The sequence below is a fragment of the Erythrolamprus reginae genome, chromosome 1, assembly GCF_031021105.1.
Source record: "Erythrolamprus reginae isolate rEryReg1 chromosome 1, rEryReg1.hap1, whole genome shotgun sequence".
In the NCBI taxonomy this organism is placed as follows: Eukaryota; Metazoa; Chordata; class Lepidosauria; order Squamata; family Dipsadidae; genus Erythrolamprus; species Erythrolamprus reginae.
In genome coordinates this window covers 398,207,875-398,233,422 of record NC_091950.1, presented here as the reverse complement: position 1 = coordinate 398,233,422, position 25,548 = coordinate 398,207,875, and the positions used below count along the sequence as shown (strand labels likewise).

The 25,548-nt window shown below is 41.9% G+C and overlaps 1 protein-coding gene across 2 annotated transcripts; it reads left to right on the top strand.

The window, feature by feature from the left end:
* Positions 1 to 6,673: 6,673 nt before the first annotated feature.
* Positions 6,674 to 25,009, top strand: PIMREG (PICALM interacting mitotic regulator). Of its 2 annotated transcripts, XM_070735107.1 has the most exons (6): positions 6,674 to 6,769; positions 13,192 to 13,502; positions 15,493 to 15,791; positions 17,904 to 17,999; positions 20,130 to 20,177; positions 23,903 to 25,009. In XM_070735107.1, exons 2-5 carry the CDS (start codon positions 13,221 to 13,223, stop codon positions 20,158 to 20,160), a joined length of 708 nt encoding a protein of 235 aa, XP_070591208.1. In that variant the 5' UTR covers positions 6,674 to 6,769; positions 13,192 to 13,220; the 3' UTR covers positions 20,161 to 20,177; positions 23,903 to 25,009. The 2 variants fall into 2 exon arrangements, with proteins under 2 accessions (XP_070591208.1, XP_070591207.1); XM_070735106.1 differs by lacking the exon at positions 20,130 to 20,177 and having other exon boundaries at positions 6,697 to 6,769; positions 23,903 to 24,148.
* The last annotated feature ends 539 nt before the right edge of the window (positions 25,010 to 25,548 follow it).

Here is a 25,548-nt window from a genome sequence, read left to right as displayed (position 1 = left end):
TCCCATCTCTTGGTGTGTGGATATTCTCTCCCCTCTACTCACCCACCCCAATCTAGCATTAAACTTCCTGATGGTCAGAGCGATCAACCAATGGAACAACCTACCAGCGGACGTTGTGAACTCTAACACTCTGGACATTTTTAAGAGAAGATTGAACTGCCACTTGACTGGTGTACTATAGGGTTCCTGCTTGGGCAGGGGGTTGAACTCGATGGCCTTCATGGTCCCTTTCAACTCTAACAATCAATCAATCAATCAATAAAGAAATTCTGTATATTTTTTTCCACTGTTTTTCGTGGATCCATCAATGTGTCAAATTCACCTCCCTTGTTTAGTCAAAAAAGGATTTTATAGACTTGGGGGACCACAGCAATTATTCTGGGGTTCCCCCCCCCCAAAAAAAAAGACCAGGACTTTGAGTAGTAGTTGATCAACAAAGTACAAACACCCCAAACTTCTAAACCTGCTCATTGTGCTTAAAATCATTTTTGCATGACAGGAGGAAAAAAAACGTATTTTATATTGAAAGCCAAAGTAGTTACGTTAGCTGAGAAAAAACAAAATATTTTTACGGTAAGAATACAAGGTTTGGGTTTCTGAGAGCATTTCATCAGGAAAGTTACTGTTGATTGTTATGAACTATTTAATGGTAAAGGCAATTGAAAAAAAAATAGAATGAAGTGAAAATGGTGGGCCTGTGCGTGTGTTTCACATTTGAAGTTTAAGATTTGCCAGTGCACAGGGAGTGCACATAACAACAATTCTGTGATCCTTTAAAACAAGAGGTGTCGAACTTGATCTCACAGAGAGCTACCTCGGGGTTATGTTTGACCTCGGTGGGCTGGTGTATGTGGTCACGTCGGGTGTGGCCAGCTCGATGTCACACGCGTCACCACTTGTGGTAGTTCTAGTGCTCTACCAGTGGAAATGGAGCTTGGGAAGGCCATGCACGGCCCTCCTCAGTTCTGTTTTCGCACCATGGGCCGGTCCTTTGCTGTTTCCCGGGTGATCCTGTGGGCAAGATCTAAGCACCCCGTGATCTAGATTTGTCCTCACCTACAAAAAGATATTGACCTCACCTACAAAAAGATATTGACAAAATTGAACGGGTCCAAAGACGGGCTACAAGAATGGTGGAAGGTCTTAAGCATAAAACGTATCAGGAAAGACTTAATGAACTCAGTCTGTATAGTCTGGAGGACAGAAGGGAAAGGGGGGACATGATCGAAACATTTAAATATGTTAAAGGGTTAAATAAGGTCCAGGAGGGAAGTGTTTTTAATAGGAAAGTGAACACAAGAACAAGGGGACACAATCTGAAGTTAGTTGGGGGAAAGATCAAAAGCAACATGAGAAAATATTATTTTACTGAAAGAGTAGTAGATCCTTGGAACAAACTTCCAGCAGACGTGGTAGATAAATCCACAGTAACTGAATTTAAACATGCCTGGGATAAACATATCCATCCTAAGATAAAATACAGAAAATAGTATAAGGGCAGACTAGATGGACCAGGAGGTCTTTTTCTGCCGTCAGACTTCTATGTTTCTATGTCTTGATTAGATTAGATTAGATTTATTGGATTTATATGCCGCCCCTCTCCGCAGAGTCGGGGCGGCTCACAACAATGGTGAAGAACAATACATAGTAACAAATCTAATATTTAAAAATTTAGGTTACAGTTTTAGATTAAAAGTCCAAAAAAGAAGCCCCAATATATAAAAAACAACATACAATCGAATCATACACAAAAACTATATGGGCAAGGGGGAGATGTTTCAATTCCCCCATGCCTGACGGCAGAGGTGGGTTTTAAGAAGTTTACGAAAGGCAAGGAGGGTGGGGGCAATCCTAATCTCCGGGGGGAGCTGATTCCAGAGGGTCGGAGCCACCACAGAGAAGGCTCTTCCCCTGGGTCCCGCCAGACAACATTGTTTAGTCGATTGGACCCGGAGAAGGCCAACTCTGTTGGACCTAACCGGTCGCTGGGATTCATGCGGCAGAAGGCGGTCCTGGAGATATTCTGGTCCGATGCCATGAAGGGCTTTATAGGTCATAACCAACACTTTGAATTGTGACCGGAAACTGATCAGCAGCCAATGCAGACTGCGGAGTGTTGGTGTAACATGGGCCTACGTAGGGAAGCCCATGATTGCTCTCGCAGCTGCATTTTGCACGATCTGAAGTTTCCGAACACTCTTCAAAGGTAGCCCCATGTAGGGAGCATTACAGTAGTCGAGCCTTGAGGTGATGAGGGCATGAGTGACTGTGAGTAGTGACTCCCGATCCAAACAGGCCGTGAGTTTGACACTTTTGCCTTAAACCAAAAATATCTTTTCCTGAGATTGCAGTGTGCGGGTCAGCCATTCAGTCCATAAATCCAATTTGATCTAGCAGTTAAGGCATTAGACTAGAAACCAGGAAACTCGGACTAAGGTCTAGCACTGCCCTAGGCCTGAAAATTGGCTGTGTGACTTCAGGCCATTCCTTCTCTCGCAGCCTAAATAAATCATCTCACATAAAATGTCATATGCTGAACGCAGTTATTTTCCACCATAACGTTTAATGTTGTTTTGATATTTAACTTTGGAATCAGCACAATTCGGGTTTCTTTTGGCACAGTGGAAGGGAAGTTATGTTTTTGGCAATGATACCTAATGATTATGGGTGTTATAAACCAATAACTTGGGAAGCTCATCAGATGAGGGTACCTTCACTAAATGCTCACAAATAAGCCTTTGACTCTTGATTAACTTTGATGCTCCTATGGAAAAATACAAGCCCAATCCAATATAATTCATCCTTATGGTATAATTCCCCCCTTGTAACAGCTGGTCAAAGAAGGAAATAGAAGGAAATTTTACAAAGAAGGAAGTAGAAGGAAATTTTAGCAGCTCTTTTACTTTAGTCTTTTTCCTCATTTCATTTTTGTGATTATACTATTCCGCCCTGTTTGATCTCGTCATTTTAAAGAATTCTCATGAAATATTTTATTTGGTAGTTTTCTTAACATAGTTTAGGATAAGATGATGATAAGCTTTATTGTCACTTATTTCTGTGGATACACTGACTCATTAAAAATGAAATTCTGACGCTCGCTCTCAAAATATATATACTGTATATACACACACGTATGCCACCCACCCACCCCATATATATTAATCATAATATAACCATGATGACGAACTTGTGGCACTCATGCTATAGGTGGCACACAGAGCCATATCTGAAGGCACCAAAAGCATTGTCCTATGTCGGCTCGTGTGTGCCCACACCCAGGGGTAGGCAGCAGGCAGGACGGGGCAGAACGCAGTTCCATCGGCGGAAATGAAGATGCATGTGCAGTTCCAGCTGATCGGCGGCTCTCGCTTCCTGGATTACTGGTCTCGACGTGGCTCTCCTTTTTCTCTCTGCTGCTGCTGCTGTGTCTGCGCTCCTTGCTTTTTTCCTCTTTCCTCCTTCCTGGCCTCGGATGATCTTGAGGTGCAAGCAGAAGGTGTGGGTGGAAGCGGTGCTGGCAGCATGGATGCTTCTGGCAGCACCCGTTCGCCTACCTACCCATCTTGAGGCGGGGAGACGACCCAGGAAGGAGAGCACGGGAAACGCAAAGCAAATTGTCACCCCAGCGAGCAACACTGGTAAGGTTGTAAGTCAAGGACTTAACAGTTCACTTATCATTTAAGCCACTCCCACTTGGTCACATGGCCAACAAGCCACTCCTAGTCACATGACCATTAAGCCACACCCACAAAATAAACCACACCCACAGTGTGGCAGTAAAAATTTTGGCTGCCCATTACTGCCCACACCCATAATGCAATGCCCTCCCTCCTGCGCATGCACACTGAACTCCTGCACTGCCTCGCCTACATATGTGCACAGGGTTCACTGAAGCTTCCAGAGCCTGTGGATGGCCAAAATGGATTCCAGCTGATTTTCGTCCTTCCAGAGGGTGGGGAGAGGTAATTTTCACCTTCCCCAGGCTTCAGGAAAGCCTCCGGAGCCTGTGGATTGCAAAAAACGGACCCAACAGGCCTACCAGAAGTTTGGAAATGAACTTCCAGTTGGGCTGTTTTTCTCCCTCCCCAACGGCCCAACAGGAAGTTTTGAAATGAACTTCCAATAGGCCTGTTTGGTCTCTTTTGGTCTCTGCAGAACATCACTGCAATATAACACCCTATTTTGTGCCTATCTAATTCCCTTTGCAAGTCCCTTGGACTGCAAGGTGATCAAACTGGTGAGTCCTAGAGGAGATCAACCCTGACTGCTCTTTAGAAGGCCAGACCCTGAAGATGAAACTCAAATACTTTGGCCATCTAATGAGAAGGAAGGACTCATGAAGGAAGAGCCTAATGCTGAGAAAGATTGTGCGCAAAAGAAGAAGGGGACTGCAGAGAATGAGGTGGCTGGATGGAATCACTGAAGCAGGTGATGTGAGCTTAAATGGACTTCAGAGGATGGTAGAGGATAGGGAGGCCTGGAGGAACATTGTCCATGGGTTGCAATGGGTGGGACACAACTTCGCAATTAACAGCAAATTCTTCCTTTAGCTATTATATTTAATAGGGATGTAAGGTTTAATTAAGGATCCAAAACTTTTAAAAAATGCATTTATTAAATATCTGCATTTCTCATCTCTCCTAAATGACTCGGCAGTTTGCAACATCATAATAACTTTGCAATAATTAAACAAGTCCAGAGACAGGCTACAAGAATGGTGGAAGGTCTTAAGCATAAAATTTATCAGGAAAGACTTAATGAACTCAATCTGTATAGTCCGGAGGACAGAAGAGAAAGGGGGGACATGATCAAAACATTTAAATATGTTCAAGGGTTAAATAAGGTTCAGGAGGGAAGTGTTTTTAATAGGATAGTAAACACAAGAACAAGGGGGCACAATCTGAAGTTAGTGGGGGAAAGATCAGAAGTAACGTGAGTATTATTTTACTGAAAGAGTAGTGGATGCCTGGAACAAACTTCCAGCAGACGTGGTTGGTAAATCCACAGTAACTGAATTTAAACATGCCTAGGATAAACATATCCATCCTAAGATAAAATACAGGAAATAGTATAAGGGCAGACTAGATGGACCACAAGGTCTTTTTCTGCCGTCAATCTTCTATGTTTCTATAACTTCTTTACTAAAATCGAACTAGAGTGGGTTGGTGCTACATTTCCATATTGTCTTTGAATATTCCCATGAGAAGAAACCCTCTGAAGTTCTTGTTCTGCATTAAATTTTGCTTGAAGTCTCATTGGTGTGCTTTTCATTAAAAAGACAGCTGTCTCTTAAAGATGCCTCATTACGTGGCCTTTGCTGTCTTTAAAGCCTGCTTACGTATCATATCTAGCAAGGAAAAAAAGCTCAAAACAAGAACAGTACTTTATTGGTTTAAACTTTAATATAATAAGCAACGGTTCTCAATGTTAGCAATTTTAAGATCTGTGGACTTCATCTCCCAGAATTCTCCCGCCAACTTGCACATCAAATCCATGAAATTTGTATTAGTTACTCTCTTGGTACTATCCATCATTTCTTAGGGCACAATCCAAGCATACAAATAATAATAATAATAATAATAATAATAATAATAATAATTTATTAGACATGCATGCTGCCCCTCTCTGGAGACTCGGGGTGACTCACAACAACAATAACACAATATAAATACAAATCTAATAATTAAAACTATAGCTAAAACCCATTGTCTTAAAAACCAGCAGTAATACACAATCAACACTCAATATTACAATCATACCCACATAACTTTTAATGGTCAGAAGGGGGGGCATATGCTAGTTGCCCCATGCCTGGCGACATAGATAGGTCTTAAGGCTCTTGCGAAAGGCAGGGAGGGTGGGGGCAATCTGAATCTCCAGAGGGAGCTGGTTCCAGAGGGCTGGGGCCACCACAGAGAAGGCTCTTCCCCTAGGCCCCGCCACACGACATTGTCTGGTCGATGGGACCTGGAGAAGACCAACTTTGTGGGACCTGATCCACTGCTGGGATTTACCTGGAGTCAAATCTTAGCAAAGCAACACAACTTTGAGGAGCCTGTTTTGGATCCTCGGCACTAAAAATTGACACCAAAAGTATTCCAGAATTTCTATCTTACACAATTAAAGTCCCTCCTTTCAGGCTATTCATGAATGAATAAACTAACCAACGAACAAACGAACAAACAAACAAACAAACACAACAACACATTTGATCTGCCCCTCCATTCTGCTTTCTTTAAGGAATTCAGGGAAAAACCCGCTTCCCTTCGTGGCAAGGCGTTTTAACGGAGACTGAATTTATTTGGTTTTTAAAAAATATATTACCAATTATTATTTTACAGATCGATCTAAGCTGCTTAGAATCTAAAGAATCGGACGACAGCAATGCGCCAGTCTGTAAAATAAGCCCAACTTGTAAAAAACTTTTAAACTGTATCCCGCCTAATTTTTTGCTAACTCCGAAGTCTCCGATAAAGTGTATTCCTCCCTTGGGCGCACAAACAAGTACGTATTTGAAAAGCAATGCAGAGGGAGATGGGTGGGCGCCGAGCAACGTCCCCCCGCCCTCCACAGTCAATTGCTTCTTCCTCCCACTCTTCCGTTCAATGGGGGTGGGTGGGAGGAGGAGGAGGAGCCTGAGACGCTAGCCAATCCGGTGCGCGAAAAAAGAGCCGGCGCCTCATTTGAAATCTTACAGGAGAAGAAAGTTGGCCGAAGGAGGCAACTCCTTAAAAACCCACCTCAGCTAAATAGCAAGCAAGCGGTAAAGGTGAGTTGGAGAGAAGGGGAGAAAGGCGAGATTGGCCTTTCCCCGTCCTGTTACAATGGTAGCAGCGATTGCTTATTTTTATTTTATTAGAGTCGGAAGGGACCTTGTAGGACATCTAACCCCCAACATTTTACCCTTTAGACTTTCCACGGTTGACCTCTCCAGATTCCTAAGGGGTCAGTAAGGGGCGTGCATAGGTGCACTAGTGTGCCTTCCATCCTGTCCTATTGTCTCTCCTATATCTCCTATATCTTTTCTTCTATTCCTATATCTCTTCTCTATTCTTTCATAGATATATTTTATTCCTATATCTTCTCTTCTATTCTTTCTCTGATATATTTTACTATGAGTATATCCTCTATAACCTTCAATGTATGTTGGAATAAATAAATATAATAATAATAATAATAATAATAATAATAATAATAATAATAATAAAATCTGCTCAAGCAGGAGACCCTATACCATTTTTGACAAATGGCTGTCCAATTTGTTGGAGAGGGGCGGCATACAAATCTAATTAATAATAATAATAATAATAATAATAATAATAATAATAATAATAATAATAATAATCCTCATCTCCCCTGAAAAGTCTCAAGGCAAGCTGCTCCACTGGTTGATGGCTCTTGCAGTCAGAAAGTTCCTCCTTATTTCCAGGTTGAATCTTTCCTTGGTCAGCTTCCATCCCTTATTTCTTGTCTGGCCTTCTGGTGCTTTGAAAAACATGCTGACCCTCTCCATTTTGTGGCAGCCCCTCAAGTATTGAAACATTGCTATCATGTCTCCCCTGGTCCTTCTCTTTGCTAAACTATCCATGCCCATTTCCTGCAACCCCTTTTCCTATGTTTTCGTTTCCAGTCCCCTTATCATCCTGGTTGCTCTCTTCTGAACTTTCTCAAGTGTTTCAATGTCTTTTTTCTGCAGTTCTCTAGGTGTGGTCTAGCTTTATAGAGTGGTATTAACCTGATTGGAGGAGATTCTTGAGAGTCCTTGGAACTGCAAAGAGATCAAATCAAGCCAACCCTAAACAGTCAACATAGAAACAGAAGATTGAGGGCAGAAAAAGACCTCATGGTCCATCTAGTCTGCCCTTATACTATTTCTTGTATTTTATCTTAGGATGGATATACGTTTATCCCAGGCATGTTTAAATTCAGTTACTGGGGATTTACCAACCAGGTCTGCTGGACTTTTGTTCCAAGCATCTACTACACTTTCAGTAAAATAATATTTTATCACGTTGCTTCTGATCTTTCCCCCAACTAACCTCAGATTGTGCCCCCTTGTTCTTGTCTTCACTTTCCTATTAAAAACACTTTCCTCCTTAACCCTTTAAGATATTTAAATGTTTTGATCATGTCCCCCCTTTCCCTTCTGTCTTCCAGACCAGTGTTTCCCAACCTTTGCAACTTGAAGAAATTTGGACTTCAACTCCCAGAATTCCCCAGCCAGCATTTACTGGCTGGGGAATTCTGGGACTTGAAGTCCAAATATCTTCAAGTTGCCAAGGTTGGGAAACACTGTTCCAGACTCTACAGATTGAGTTCATTAAGTCTTTCCTGATAAGTTTTATGCTTAAGACCTTCCACCATTTTTGTAACCCGTCTTTGGACCCGTTCAATTTTATTGATATATCTTTTTGTAGGTGAGGTCTCCAGAACTGAACACAGTATTCCAAATGTGGTCTCACCAGCGCTGTATACAGTGGGATCACAATCTCCCTCTTCCTGCTTGTTATACCTCCAGCTATGCAGCCAAGCACTCTACTTGATATCCCTACTGCCTGACCGCACTGTTTACCCACAACCCTGAGTAGTTTTTGGGGAAGGACCGATCCTGAAGCTGAAGCTTTGACCACTAAAGGAGAAGAGGGGACTGATTGGGAAGACCCCGATGTTAGGAAAGATTGAAGACAAAAGGAGAATGCAGAGGATGAGGCTGTTAGATAGTGTTATCCATGCAATGAACATGAATTGGCATAAACTCCGGGAGGAAGTGGGGGGGACGGGGACACTAGCTTGCTATAATCCCTGGGGCTGGGAAGATAGGAATAGTATTTAGACATATAGCAATTCCTATTGTGAGCCGCCCCGAGTCTTCGGATAGGGGCGGCATACAAATCTAATATATTATTATTATTATTATTATTATTATTATTATTATTATTATTATAATAGTACAACACAGCAAACGAGATCACTATGCTGGATTTCGTATTTCATCGCCAGCCGGGCGCTTCCCAAGCACCTAGGACTGCGTGATGTAGCGGCGAATTATGTTTGCCGATCCCAGTAAAGCGGCCTTTTGCAATTGACAGATGGAGATTTTGTCAATTCCAATGGTTTTCAAAGGTCCGCTGAGATCCTTTGGTACTGCGCCCAGCGTGCCAAGTACCACTGGGACCACTTTCACGGGCTTATGCCAGAGTCGTTGCAGCTCGATTTTTAGATTTTCGTATTTCACTAATTTTTCTAGCTGCTTCTCCTCAATGCTGCTGTCCCCTGGGATTGCGATGTCGATGATCCATACTTTCTTTTTCTCCACGATCACAATGTCTCGTGTGTTATGCTTCAGAATTCGGTCAGTCTGAAGTCGGAAGTCCCACAGTAGTTTTGCTTGCTCATTTTCGACCACTTTTTCGGGCTTATGATCCCACCAGCTCTTTGCCACTGGTAAATGGTAGTTCCGGCACAAGTTCCAGTGGATCATCTGTGCCACAGCATCATGTCTATGCTTGTAGTCAGTGTGTGCGATCTTTTTGCAGCAGCTGAGTATGTGATCGATTGTTTCATCTGTTTCTTTACAGAGTCTGCACTTTGGATCGTCTGTTGATTTTTCAATTCTGGCTTTGACAGCATTTGTTCTAATGGCCTGTTCTTGTGCCGCCAGTATTAGTCCTTCTGTCTCCTTTTTGAGTGTTCCACTTGTAAGCCATGACCAGGTCTTTTCTTTATCCACTTTGCCTTCAATCTTCTCCAAGAACTGTCCATGCAATGCTTTGTTTTTTTAAAAAATATTATTATTATTATTATTATTATTATTATTATTATTATTATTATTATTATTATTATTATTATTATAGCCCTCTCTAAGCGGTTTACAGAATCAGCCTATTGACCCCAGCAATCTGGGTCCTCATTTTACCCACCTCGGAAGGATGGAAGGCTGAGTCAACCTTGAGCCGGTGGTGAGATTTGAACTGCTGAACTACAGGTAGCAGTTAGCTGAAGTAGCCTGCAGTGCTGCACCCTAACCACTGCGCCACCCCGGCTCAAGAGTTGGGTACAATTTAGTGACTGAATGACAAGTGATTAGCCAACTCCCTGATGATGTTTTTCTTAGCTAATTCATGTAGGGCCTGTTTGCTTTTGTATTGCACTCACCTAATGCTTCCACAGGGAAGCTGCCAATACATAATGCCAGGAATGGGGGTAAAGGTCTGTCTGTGTTTATGATTCCCGGGGCACACCCAATGTTGATTTGGGCTGGCTTCTGTGTCTAAGGAAAAACTAGAATCTGAAGTCTCCCTGTTAGTAATCCAGCACTTTACCCAAAACTTCATGCTGATTTTCAAGTCCACAGCAATTTTATTTGACTTATTTATGTATTGTATTGACTGCTTAAGTCCGTGAGGGACTAATTCATTACATCTTCCGCTTTGCACCTCTCACTATCATCATCATCATGAGCCTTTTTACACACAAACCTTTCTGATGACCTGTGGCAACCTGTGTCATTTAAAGGGAGGAAACCACAATCAAATATCTCTTCTTGGAATCTTGAATACCTTAGACAAATAGTTGCCACAAATTCCGCACTGGGTGGTAATAGGTAGATAACCTTGACCAGGTATACCCCAGTTGATAAATAACTTTTGTTAATAAGAAAAAATATTTATAGTTCAGGATTAAACTTTGGAGTTTTTGGTGCCGAGAATTCTTTTTTTTTGGGGGGGGGGGGATTCATTACTTAACAAAGTTATATACAGGGTACGTTCCAAAAGTAAAGCAATTATTATTTTTTAAAGTAATTTATTGAACAGAATTGCACAAACAAAATTCTTCAAAGTACTGTCCTTGGGCCTCTACACATTTTTTCCAGTGACTCTGTGCCATGACTTGTATGCGCCCTGGAAGGCATCTTTGGGGACCTCTCACCAGGTCTTTGTCACAGTTGATTGGATCTCTTCTATGGAGGAAAAACGTGCCTTGCCACAACGCGCTACGAGTCCACGAGTTCCTGGACAAAAACCAGGTGCCAGCGCTGTCCCATCCCCCCATAGTCCTGACGTCGCCCCGACAGAACTTCTTTTTATTCCCAGCCCTGAAAGGAACCCGTTTTCGTCCATAGAAGAGATCCAATCAGACGTGATGAAGACCTTGCGAGAGGTCCCCGAAGACGCCTTCCTGGGCACGTACTGGTCATGGCAGAGTCACTGGAAAAAATGTGTAGAGGCCCAGGGACCCTACAATGATACCTTGTCTTACAAACTTAATTGGTTCCAGGACGAGGTTCGTAAGGTGAAAGGTTTGTAAGAAGAAACAATGTTTCCCATAGGAATCAATGGAAAAGCACTTAATGCGTGCAAGCCCAAAATTCACCCCTTTTTCCAGCCGAAGCGCCCGTTTTTGCTCTGGTGGGATTCCCCTGAGGCTTCCCTCCATGGGAAATCCCACCTCCAGACTTCCGTGTTTTTGCGATGCTGCAGGGGAATCCCAGCATCGCAAAAATGGATGCTTTGCTGGCAAAAGAAGTCCGGAGGTGGGATTTCCCAGCGAGGGAAGCCTCAGTGAAATTGCAGCATCGAAAAATCCAGCATAAATGAGTCTTCAGACTCTTGCAGAAGGCGAGGAGAGTGGGGGCAGTACGAATCTCTGGGGGGAGCTGATTCTAGAGGGCCGGAGCCCCCACAGAGAAGGCTCTTCCCCTAGGCCCTGTTAAGCGACTTTATCTAGTTGACGGGATCTGGAGAAGGCATACTCTAGGTACAACACTTAATGATGGTCATAAGGTACAAATAAGCAATCAGGGAACAATCAATATTAATATAAATCATAAGAATACAAGCAACAAGTTACAGTCATACAGTCATTTACACAAACAAAAGATGATGTAAAATATAAACTGCTCAAAAAAATAAAGGGAACACAGAATATAATTTCAAGTAAATCAAACTTCTGTGAAATCAAACTGTCCACTTAGGAAGCAACACTGACAGTCAATTTCACATGCTGTTGTGCAAATGGAATAGTTGTGCAAATGAACTATTCAATGAGAATATTTCATTCATTCAGATCTAAGATGTATTATTTGAGTGTTCCCTTTATTTTTTTGAGCGATATATTAATAAACCCTAGAGGATTTTTAGGAAAAATAAATCTTGGATGATTGTTGAGGTGTTGCAGAACACATTGGAGGATAATCACTGCTCACAGTCACTCATGCCCTCATCACCTCGAGGTTCGACTACTGTAATGCTCTCTACATGGGGCTACCTTTGAAGAGTGTTCGGAAACTTCAGATCATGCAAAATGCAGCTGCGAGAGCAAATATGGGCTTCCCAAGGTATGCCCATGTCGCACCAACACTCCGCAGTCTGCATTGGTTGCCGATCAGTTTCCGGTCACAATTCAAAGTGTTGATTATGACCTATAAAGCCCTTCATGGCATTGGGCCAGAATATCTCAGAGACTGCCTTCTGCCGCACGAATCCCAGTGACCGGTTAGGTCCCACAGAGTTGGCCTTCTCTGTGGTGGCCCCGGCCCTCTGGAACCAGCTACCCCGGAGATTAGAATTGCCCCCACTTTCCTTGTCTTTCGTAAACTCTTTAAAACCCACCTCTTCTGCCAGGCATGGGGGAACTGAGACATCTCCCTCGGGCCTATACAGTTTATGCATGGTATGTTTGTGTGTATGTTTTGTTTTTTAATAAGGGTTTTTTAGTGACTTTTAATTATTAGATTTGTTATACATTGTTTTATTATTGTTGTGAGCCGTCCCGAGTCTACGGAGAGGGGTGGCATACAAATCTAAATAATAATAATAATAATAATAATAATAATAATAATAATAATAATAGATAAAGAGGATTGTGGAAAGAAATTTTAATGAGTGGCTACTGACTGGCCACTCTAAGACAACCATTTTGCAGGCCTGCCTCTGACAAGTTAAATAACCCTGCTATCCAGAAAGATAGGCAGTCAAGATGTTATAGCCGCCCCGAGTCTTCGGAGAGGGGCGGCATACAAATCTAAATAATAAATAAATAAATAAATAAATATCGCAGTTCTTTGTAGGAGGTTGCCCAGCATCTATCAAATAATGTTAATGACACTAGCAATAGGATGTATTTTTCTCTCCATGTTGTGAACTTAAGGACTAGAAACTTGAGTAGGCTTTTTTGTTTTTTCCTTTTAAGGCTTTTGAAGAATCCAGCCCTGGGGAAGAATGGCATCTGTGTTCCAAACTATGGGATCAAGCGTCGGCTGGCGGAGCCATCAGATCCTGCCTGACTTTGAAGAGAGTCCCATGCCAGATCGATTCAGGAAAAGGTCTTCTGTGAACATGAACAGTGTGCGGATGTCCCTCCGGAAAAGAATGCCTTTAAAAGAAGTAAAAATGAATTTTGATGAGAATCCAACTTGGGAGAGCCTGGAGGCTAAGGAGAAAAGCTCAAATCTCCGGACGCTTACAAGAACAGCCAAAAATGTATTTGGAACGATGTCACAGGTACGGACATAGTATGATTCATAAGCAACTAATGAATTAAGCAGATATGCATCTACGGCCCCTAGGAAGTTGTTGAACTTTGTTCTGAAATTCTCAGACATTATTAATCTTCACATGTATTTGCCAGGCAAGGGTTCCCCGTTGCCGGTGCTACCGTCCGCACGTGATTTGGCTTTAGCGTATGCGTGTGAGATTTTGCCGTTTTTTGGCATTTTTTTTTTGCCTTCCCCAGGGCTGGATTCTTCAAAAGCCTTAAAAAGGGGGGGGGGGGAATGCCTACTCAAGTTTCTAGTCCATAAGGCCGATCATCGGCAAAATCTCATGTCCTCGCAAAAGATTTGGCTTCCTGTGCATGCACGAAAGCCAAATCTTGTGCCGGTACACACGTGTCGGGGATGCAGAGCTGCACAAGCAGCTCCATTTTCCCTGCCGGGACGCCGTATTGGGCTGTATCGGCTGCAACCCGCAACTGGTATTTGCTCAGCAAGAAACATAGAAACACAGAAACAGAAGACTGACGGCAGAAAAAGACTTCATGGTCCATCTAGTCTGCCCTTAAACTATTTCCTGTACTTTATCTTAGGATGGATATATGTTTATTCCAGGCGGTCTGCTGGAAGTTTGTTCCAAGCATCTACTACTCTTTCAGTAAAATAATATTTTCTCACGTTGCTTCTGATCTTTCCCCCAACTAACCTCAGATTGTGTCCCCTTGTTCTTGTATTCACTTTCCTATTAAAAACATTTCCCTCCTGAACCTTATTTAACCCTTTAACATATTTAAATGTTTTGATCATGTCCCCCCCCCTTTCCTTCTGTCCTCCAGACTATACAGATTGAGTTCATTAAGTCTTTCCTGATAAGTTTTATGCTTAAGACCTTCCACCATGCTTGTAAGGAATCATTTAAAACAAAATCAAATAGAGGTACAACTGGCAGGGAGGCTCTGAATGGGAAGGCATTACGACTTTCTGAATTAAAAGCCATAACTGGTGCAGATACTCTTCCTAATCTATTCCCCCAGGCCAAAGATATCTACAAGGAGCAAGTGAAAAAAATCAAGATGGCGTCCATAACCATGCGACCAGAGCCCTCATCTGGGGAGTAAACCTCAGACTTGCTCCCCAATCAGTGTGCATAGAATGATTATAATTTTATTTATTTATTTATAAACTGATCCACTGCCCATCTGACCTATTGTATTTTTCGGAGTGTAAGACGCATCGGAGTATAAGATACACCTTCGGTAAGGCAGTGTTTCCCAACCTTGGCAACTTGAAGATATTTGGACTTCAACTCCCAGAATTCCCCAGCCAGCATTCGGGGAGGGGGGGATAATCTGCCTACCAGGTATTCATCTGGCTAGTCCTTAGTCTGGTCAGCTTTAGCACATTAGTTTGCTGGTTTTGAGCCCGCGTGCTTTGTTTTTATCCCCTGGTTGGGGATAAAAACCAGTTTCTAAAACACTTCACTTCTCTCTCTCTTCACAAAGAGAAACAATGAGAAAAGCAGGCAAAGGGACAATCGCTTGCTAGCAAAGACCGCTTAACTGTTAGTACCTCCTTAGGGCTGAAAAAAGGCTCAGCTGATTATCGGAGGGAGCAGCAATGAAAGAAGCAGGCAAGGGGAAGTTGCTTAGCTAGCAAAGCATGAAAGATTGTGTTAGTACCTTGTTAGGGCTGAAAAAAAACTTAGTAAAAGCTACATTTGGAATATAAGACACACCCAAAATTTCAACCTCTTTTAGGGGAGAAAAAAGTGTGTCTTATATTCCGACAAATACGGTAAGTGATTTGATAAAATAATTAATGATCATAGATAATACATATAATATATATAATAATATAAGAGGGAATGGGTTTTTTGACCCGTAGATACATTTTGCACGTTCTTGAAAACTTTTTCAGATTTTATGAAGCTACTGGGTTACAATCCGGAGAATATCCCCATGATCTCTCAGTGTCAATAAAAAACGTCCTTTGTGTTTCAGAAAATGCAAAAGAGCTGCCAAGGTCCCTCTCGTGCCATAGCAGCTTCGTTGGCAAAAGACCCCAGAGGAAAGAGCAGAAGTTCCACAAAACCTTCAAACGTCTCTCCTCGAACCCCTCGCCAAAACAAGAAGCTGGCTTCCATCTCAACCCCAACATCCAGCACAAAGATTATATCCCCCTCCAGCAGGAAGTCTGGGTCCTGTCAGCGTAAGAAAAGCCTCCTACCTCTCCGGAGATCCATGAGGGCCGCAGCCTTGAGAAGCCCATACGGTTCTCCAGTTTCTCTTGCTGTGAGAAGGTAAGTAGGACATTTGCTAAGCTAAGAAGTTATCAGGAGTGACTTGCCACTTTCTCCTTCTGAGATGTATTTTGACTCCCCGGGGCAGTTTAATTTGAGATTATCATTAGATAATAATAATAATAATAATAATAATAATAATAATAATAATAGTAATATATTGTCATTGTCAAAAGCAACAAATTGTCATTGGCAACGAAAGTCGTGTGACATCCAGAGACCAGTCCCACCATACATAAAATCAGAATAGGTAAATTTAAAAATAGAATAAAAATAGAATAAAAAATAGAATAAATGTCCCACCCACTACAAATTCCCCACCCTGAACCACTCAACCATCTATATGACGAACCAAGTAATATTGTCCAACAGTTTACTGATGGTGACCCTTTAGTTCGTTGTTAAGTGCGAGTATAGCTCTGGGATAAAAACTATTCAGGAAACGTGTGGTCCGAGTTCTAGTTATTCTAGATTGATTGATTGATTTCTATGCCACCATTCTCAACTGACTCAGGCTGGCTTACAAGAGAATAAATACAAAATTAAATTAAAATTCTAAATATTAAAATTCTAATATTAAGATTCTAAAACCCCATTTTTCTAATAAAACAAAAACCCCACATTCATCCAACTGGATTAGCCATTTATAACATCGGCCAGAGTCAGTTCTTAACCCGGCTCCCATGTCTGCCAGCAAAAATGGGTCCTTATGAAAGGCCAGGAGGGCGAGGGCAATACAAATCTTCAGAGGGAGTTGGCTCCATAGGGCTGGAGCCACCACAGAGAAGGCTCTTCCCTTAGGTCCCGCCAGATGACATTGCCTGGCTGACGGGACCTGAAGAAGGCCGACTCTGTGGGACCTAACTGGTTGCTGGAATACATTAACTAGGTTTATCCTTGAGGAAACTTTTCTGAGTCAGACTAAGTTACTTAGATGCTGTCACCTTGTGTGATTTTTGCTAGTTACCCAACGATGAAAGAAAAGAAAGGAGTGCATTCCCAATTTGCTGTAGCAAATCCCAGCTCCAGAATGAACACATCTTTGCTAGTCTGGCTTCTCAATGCAGATATTCCAAATTGCACCATTTTTGTTCCATTTAACCACAAAGGTTAATCTTGCCTGTGGAAATGCATCGTCTCCTTTGTTCATAGTCCCTTTTCCCATCTTGTGTACTTGTCAAGACAATTGACAAGTACACAAGAGAATCTATTCTGGTTTGAAATCCCGTTTTAAAATGTAAATAAGTAACAGCTTTAACTTTAAACAAAATTGCTTAATTCCCCCCAGAAATCCAATGGCAATGTATGTATTTTATGGTAATGTAGTCCTTAAATGAATTATTATTATTATTATTAGATTTGTATGCCGCCCCTCTCCGAAGACTCGAGGCGGCTCACAACATAACAGTGATACAATGCATTACAAATTCACTGGTAGAAAAATAAAATCAATTTTAAAAACATTAATAACATTGTAAAATCCCTAACTATACAATCACACACATTCAACCTAATCCGTCATCTGGGTTGGAAAGAGTCTAAAAAATGGACATTACAGAATTGGTACAGGTACATGGTGGATCACATTCATTTTGAAATCATGGAAATAAGATTAAACAATTTTGATGAAAACAAATTGGAGAAGCTGACGGTACGATGGAACAAGGTGAAAGATTATATGTTGAGTAGAATTTGTGACGAAAATGCGAAAAATACACTCCAGTCACTCTGAATAGTAAACAAATGTAAAAGAACATAAACTAGTAAATATTTGAACCCCCCTAATTGGTGGTGGTGGTGGTGGGTATTGTCAGTCGGGTGATGGGCACATGCACTGTGCACTGTTTTATGTTTGTTTTATGTTATATACAAATGTGCAAAACCAATTAAAAATATATATATTTAAAAAACCCTAATCTGTCATACAGTACAGCTGAAACGTAACAAAAAAGGGGGGAGAGGGTGGTAATTATCCCCACGCCTGGCGACATTTTATTGTGAAAATAAGTTATTGTCCTGCTTTGAAAAGAGGAAGGACGAACTGGAGACAGTGAAAAGTACTCTTCATTAGTGACTCAATTCAACTTTGCTGGTCTCTTTTTGTCTTGGCAGGCAGCTGGACTGTGATTTGGACCTGGTCTCAACGGGCATTCGCCAACTGAAGCGCCTCTCTCATGCTTTCAATGACATCATTGTTCAAGAAGAGAGGTGAGTTCTAGAAATGGTTCTGCCATTCTCATCTATATTGGTACCTGCAATCAGGCAGTTGTTGGGGCTTCACATAAGAAGATTTGTGTGGATAAGAATGTAGGCTAGTGTCTTTGTTGTACAGTACTCCCTCAAAAGAAGCAGGACGCTTTGTTGTCCATTCCCAAACAAGGTACTATAAGTCAGGGGTCTCCAACCTTGGCAACTTTAAGTACTGGCTGAGGAATTCTGGGAGTTGGACTCTGGGCAGCTTAACAATGAATGCAGCTGCGAGAGCTATCATGGGCTTTCCTAAATATACCCATGTTACTCCAACACTCCGCAGTTTGCATTGGTTGCCGATCAGTTTCCGGTCACAATTCAGTGTTGGTTATGACATATAAAGCTCTTCATGGCATGGGACCAGATTATCTCTGGGACCGCCTTCTGCCGCACGAATCCCAGCGACCAGTTAGGTCCCACAGAGTTGGCCTTCTCCGGGTCCTGTCGACTAAACAATGTCGTTTGGCGGGACCCAGGGGAAGAGCCTTCTCTGTGGTGGCCCCGACCCTATGGAACCAACTCCCCCCAGATATCAGAGTTGCCCCCACCCTCCTTGCCTTTCGTAAACTTATTAAAAACCCACCTCTGTCGTCAGGCATGGAGGAATTGAAATATTCCCTTCCCCTAGGCTTATAGAATTTATGTATGGTATGACTGTATATATGACTGATCTCTTAAATTGGGGTTTTTAGATTTTTTTAATATTAGATTTGTTTATGTTATTTTTTTACTGTTGTTAGCCGCCCCAAGTCTACGGAGAGGGGCGGCATACAAATCTAATAAATACAAATACAATAATAGCGATAAATACAAGACAATGTAAAATATAGGTTGCAACAACGAGCAGAATAAAAAACAATATAAAAATATATTTATAACCCTAAAAACCAGACATACTCTCAATCATTCGTAGCCCCAGGCCCGCCAGAAAAGCCAGGTCTTAACGGCTTTCTGAAAGACTCGTAGGGTGGGGATAACACAGATTTCCGGAGGCAGTTGGTTCCAAAGCATTGGAGCTGCCACAGAGAAGGCCCTTCCCTGCGGCCCTGCCAGCCAGCATTGTTTAGTGGCCGGGACCTGGAGAAGGCTGACTATGGGCCCTTATTGGTCTCTGGGAGGTATGAGGTAGAAGGTAGTACCGTAAGTAGTCTTAAATGAATGACTAGATTTAAATCAGTTGTAAGTCGAGGACTACCTGTATAAGAGGAGTGTGGCTGGAGAGAATCTTGTTTGAAATAATAATAATAATAATAATAATAATAATAATAATAATAATAATAATTCTTAATTAATTAATTAATCAATTTATTTATTTATTTATTTATTTATTAAATTTGTATATCCCCCCTCTCCGTAGACTCGGGGTGGCTCACAACAATAGTAGCAAAACAATATGTAATACAAATCTAATAATTTAAACTAAAAACCCATAATTTAAAAACATGCACACAACACACCATACATAAACAATATAGGCCTGGGGAAGTTATTTCAGTTTCCCCATGCCTGACGGCAGAGGTGGGTTTTAAGGAGTTTACGAAAGGCAAGGAGGGTGGGGCCAATTCTAATCTCAGGGAGGAGCTGGTTCCAGAGGGTCGGGGCCGCCACAGAGAAGGCTCTTCCCCGGGGACCCGCCAGACAACATTGTTTAGTCGACCGGACCCGGAGAAGGCCAACTCTGTGGGACCTAACCGGTCGCTGGGATTCGTGCAACAGAAGGCGGTCCCGGAGATAATCTGGTCCGATGCCATGAAGGGCTTTATAGGTCAAAACCAACACTTTGAATTGTGACCGGAAATTGATCGGCAACCAATGCAGACTGCAGAGTGTTGGTGTAACATGGGCATATTTGGGAAGCCCATGATTGTTCTCGCAGCTGCATTCTGCACGATCTGAAGTTTCCGAACTGTACAGTATTTAACAGAAAGAAATTTTGAGATGGTGTTTCGTATTCGTGTGTTTTCGAGGACAAGCTACATGCTAACAAGGGCCTAATTGTCAGCTTGGTGGCCCCTCTGAAGTAGTTTGAATGTCATTATCATTTCATCTTATAAACCCTTTATTCCTAATGTTCTTCCCATCTACTAGTGATATGACAGTTGCTCTGATTTGTAACTGAAGATAAAAACCGTCCAGGTAAAACCTATTTTGTCTTGTTTTTGTCTGATCTGCTTGGAGTTCATTAACATACACAGAGATTGCCTGCATGGAACCACCCTGGCTCTTTAACAGGTTAATATGCATGCAAAAGTCACCTCCTCTCTTGTCTTCCGTGATAGCAGCACTACAGGAGAAACAGAATGTGTGCATTGACCAAATTCCTTTGGATTGTGCTGAAAAACAACATAAGGTCTTTACTCATTTAGGAATGCTGGGGTTTGCTTCTTTGTCCACCATTGCATTTATTTATTTATTTATTTATTCATTCATTCATTCATTCATTCATTCACTCACTCACTCACTCACTCACTCACTCACTCACTCACTCACTCACTCACTCATTCATTCATTCATTCATTCATTAATTCATTCAATTTTTATGCCGCCCTTCTCCTTAGACTCAGGGCGGCTTATGTTAGCAATAGCACTTTTTTTTTAACAGAGCCAGTGTATTGCCCCCACAATCTGGGTCCTCATTGCCCACCAAATTGCAAAATGCAGTCCATTTTCCTCCGATGTTCCTACTCTAACTGTTGGCATTCTTTAGGCTCCTGGGCAAAGAGAAAGAAATAAAAATCTTTCCATCTCCCATCCCTTGATCGTCTTAAATTTCCCTTATGAACATTGGGCTTTCTTCAAATTTCAACAAGTGCCCCTGGCATTAATGATGTTTACAGGGTAGCCAAGCCCCAATCTGGTGCCAGCTAGATACCGTATATCTGGACTTGACTTACATAATTCTCTAATCAACATAGCTAGAAATTGCCTTTTGGGAGCAACCTACAATCCCCTTGTAAGTTGATTATGAAGCATATTAAACCATATTTGGTTTGATCTTCCTGTAGGAACTGTACCTCCGTGGTGTTTTTGCAAGAATGTAATTAAATTATGAAGAAAATGCAGAATTCTTGCCTAGTGTCTTATGAAATTTCAATGCCTAGTTAAATTATGTATATCTTGCAATACTTCATTTTGGAGTTTTTAGACACCTTTTAGAGATTTAATGAATGCCCTGATGATGTAAACAACGCCAGGTTTGTTAACTAAGCTGTCACTCCTGGTTCTAGACAATACAGTATACAGCTAAAAGTATATCAGATGTTGGATTAACATTATGGGTGAAGTGAGTATTGGAAGAAACTTTAGTTAGGTTGACTGTTACAGTACAGCTTGAAAACTGGATCTCAGCTATCAGGTTTTTTTCCTGACCTCTCCAATTTTATCTACTAACTCCACAGTGTCTTGACTAACTCAGAATGAAGAGCATGATATCAGTGGTAGTTCTATGCTACCTTCCAGTGTAACACTCTTTCCTATGTGGTGTTATTTTTTTAATGTTATGTTTACCGTGGGTGGAGTTAAAGTAAATAATGTGGTTGAATTTACAAAGAATAGGGAAGAGTTTGGTATTTGATGCTAAAAACTGATCAGAAATATATAACCAGATCAGTAAATAAATCTTAGCTCATGCCATTTTTGGATTTCCTGGTAATTTAATTTAATCTTAATTTTAATTTATTATATTTTTAAGATGCCCAACTCCATGTGGACTCGGAATTTGCACTGATAAAAGCTTTATACCAGTGATGGTGAACTATTCTTTCCTTGGGTGTCAAAAGAGCGTGTGTGCATGCTATCGAGTGCCCATACCCATAATTTAATGCCTAGGAAGGGTGAAAAAAGCTTCCCCTGCCCCCTGGAGGTCCTCCGAAGGCTGGAAATGACCTGTTTCCCAACTTCTGGTGGGCCCAGTAGGCTCCTGTTTCGCCCTCCCCAGGCTCCAAAAGCTTCCCTGGAGACGGAGGAAGGTAAAAACGCCCTCCCCATCCCTTCAGAGGCTCTCTGGAAGCCAAAAACACCCTCCCAGAGTCTCTGTGCAAGCCAAAAATCAGCTGGACAGCAAACACATGAACGTTGGAGCTGAGCTAGGGCAACAGCTTGCATGACAGCAGATATGGCTCCAAGTGCCATCTTTGGCACCTGTGCCATAGGTTCGCCATCACTGCTTTATACAATTGTAATGAATTACTGAGTTAATAACTTGAGTACACTTAAATATTTGTCCAAACGCAGAACGTTGTGAGAACATTCTTCACCCAGTGGCCTCTCAACATTTGTTTATTTTTATTCACCCTCTCAAGCTGAACACAAGCTATGATTGCATAGCAGGAAAACCCCTGGCTGGTGGGCAGAGGCAGAACAGGGCGGACTCCCATAAAATGTCTGAGGTTTTAGTCTCTTATCCGCTATTTTTCTAGAAAGGCTGAGCCGTGTTTGTATTTCCTTGTTCAATAGAAGCAATTTACGGATGAGATCCGAACTCAAATCTCTAGAAATATTAGAATTTGGATCATAATAATTCTACAGCAAGGTTTTTCAAACTTGGCAAGTAACGTGTTGGCTGGGGAATTCTGGGAATGGCGTCCACATATTTTAAAGTTGCCCTGCTCAAAAAATGGTATTCTAGAGCAGGGGTGGATTCCCTTGGGTACCATTTGTTGGGGGTCAAGGGAAAAGGGAGGGTTTTGCCTTCTCTTTCTGCTCAAGATCCCCATGGACAATTGGTGACACAGAATGCTGGACTCGATGGGCTTTGGCCCAATTCAGCACGGCTCTTCTTATGTTCTTATGGGTGTCAAACTCAATTTCATTGAGGGCCACATCCAGGTTGTGTTTAACCTTGGGGGGGGCATCACTCGTGTGGTGGCCTGAGCGTTAAATCAGCGAAAACAAGCTCCCGATCTCTGTTTTCGATTGCAATGGCTTCCTGTCACCCTCTGCCCACAGCATTCCCGAGCTCCCTTTTAACTGGCAGAGGTAGGCGGGCTAGTCCTTTGCTGTTTCCAGGATAGCACCGCAGGCCAGATCTAAGCCCTGTGGGCTGGATCTAGCCCTCTAGCCTTGAGTTTGATAGGCCTGTTTTAGACCATGATCCTTATCTATTTGTTTTTCTGATGCCTTTTCACAAATGTTTCCGCCAGGCTATCAAAATTTAGATCATGGGTGGGCAATTAATTTTGCCAAGGGGCCGCATGAGAAATTGGGATGGTTTTCGAGGGCCGGATTAATATAATTAACCCAGTTCTACCCAATACTGTAGATTATTGGGTAGAACTGAGTTAATTATATTCTAATTATATATTATATAATATTATATATTATATATATATATTATATTATATATTATATGTTATATTTTATATATTATATTATAATTATAAATTAATTGCCCACCCCTTCCTTCCTTCCTCCTTCCATTTCTCCTTCCTTCCTTCTTCGTTCCTTCCTTCCTTCCAACCTCCGCGGGCTGGTGACAGAGAGCGGGCGGGCCGCATCCGGCCCGCGGGCCGCCCTTTTTCCAGGTCTGATTTAGATTGTCAACTTTGGGAGCCATTGGCTTATCCACCATGGGGTTTTCTCTGAGGAAGGAGAGGTAATGCATGTTACTGAAAGAGTAGTAGATGCTTGGAACAAACTTCCAGCAGACGTAGTAGATAAATCCACAGTAACTGAATTTAAACATGCCTGGGATAAACATATATCCATCCTAAGATAAAATACAGAAAATAGTACAAGGGCAGACTAGATGGACCATGAGGTCTTTTTCTGCCGTCAGTCTTCTATGTTTCTGTTTCTATGTCCTTTGGTGCTCTCTTGATCAACCTTCCTTGGTGGTAACAGTTGTTTCTTCTTGTTTGCAGAGATCAGGCAATCCTAAACTATTATGAAATCATGGCACAGAATATTCGAGCGGTGCAATTGCAGTCTGGAAGCCTGCCTCGGTGTCTTCGGAGGCGGGCAAGGAGAGTACGGTGGGCCTGCAGCAGCTGGGCTGACAATCACTTCAAGTAGTATTAATCTGGAAAAATTTGAAGGACGGACTTTTGAATGCGTTGTAATAAGCTTTTGAAATCCATATTGAATCAACTCCATATAAGCTTGTATTGTAAATTGCTAACTTATAAGAAACCTCTTATAGACTATATGAAGGGTGTCAAACTCAAGGCCCGTGGCCCACATCTGACCCATGGGTTGCTTATATCTGGCCCTGGAAACAGCCCATGTTGCTTCTGCCCGAGAAAACGGGCTCCCAATCTCTTTGGCTGGGACAGCCTCCTGCAACCCTCTGCCAGTGTATACAGAGCTCAGGTCCTCCCGAGTTGCATTTTAGCTGGCAAAGAATTGCAGGAGGACATCCCAGCGAAAAACAGACCAGGAGCCCATTTTCGCTGGCAGAGCATTCGGGCCTCCAGAGGTGTCCCTGACATGAGTGACATCAAGCTGTCCACACCTCCCCCCCCCCTCTAAGATCAAATAAAACCCTGATGCTGCCCTCAAATAAATTGAGTTTGACACCCCTGGACTATATAGCAATATAGCATTTAACTTCTATACCGCTTCACGGTGCTTTACAGAGGTTTTACAGAGAGTAAGCATATTGCCCCCAACAATCTGGGTCCTCATTTTACCAACTTGGGAAGGATGGAAGGCTGAGTCAACCTTGAGCCTACTGAGATTCGATCTGACAAACTGCTGGCAGCCGGTGACACTAAAATTAACTCTATTTATATCCTTAAGCCAAACTGAGGTCGCATTCTGGATTTTGTTCATCGTTATATTCTTAACAACTTTGTATACTTTCTTAATCCATACCTTCTTTCAGCATCTTATTCTCATTATGCTTGGTTTAATGAGTTGTTGGAACTGTGTACTCTGAAAGAATGGAGAAGTGTAACGTGTATTATGGGATTCAATGTTCTCAGAATATTTGATTTAATTAAAATAAAACACTAACGTTCAATTTCTTATAGCCAAAGTGATATCTAGAAGATTATTGTTAATATACTGCACTATCTTTGGGCACTGGAGATGTTATTCTGAAACCCCTAGATTCAAGATCAACTTCATACATATAATCCTCGACTTATGACAATGGATCTTCATCAAGACTAATCATGACTTATCATTGCTAAGCAACACAGTTGTTAAGTGAGTTTTGTCCCATTTTATGACCTTTCTGGCCACAGTTATTAAGTGAATCCCTGCTGTTATTATGTTAGTAACATGGTTGTTAAATGAAGCTGGCTTCCCCATTGAACCTTGCTTGTCAGAAGTTCGCAAAAGCTGGTCACATGCTACAGATACATAAACCATCATAACTACATGCCAGTTGCCAAGTATCCAAATTTAGATCAAATGACCATAGGGATGCTTCAACCGTAATGGGAAAAATGGTCAGAATAGATTTCTTTATTTGCCAAGTGTGATTGGACACATAAGGAATTTGTCTTTGGTGCATATGCTCTCAGTGTCCATAAAAGAAAAAAATACATTTGTCTAGAATCAT

What these genes read in the sequence shown, in the direction of transcription:
- PIMREG (XM_070735106.1), top strand. Translation starts at nt 13,221, where the DNA reads ATGGCATCTGTGTTCCAAACTATGGGATCAAGCGTCGGCTGGCGGAGC. An exon ending in TATTTGGAACGATGTCACAG is followed by an intron (nt 13,503 to 15,492) that starts GTACGGACATAG and finishes TTTGTGTTTCAG; the next exon opens with AAAATGCAAAAGAGCTGCCA. An exon ending in ATCATTGTTCAAGAAGAGAG is followed by an intron (nt 18,000 to 23,902) that starts GTGAGTTCTAGA and finishes TCTTGTTTGCAG; the next exon opens with AGATCAGGCAATCCTAAACT.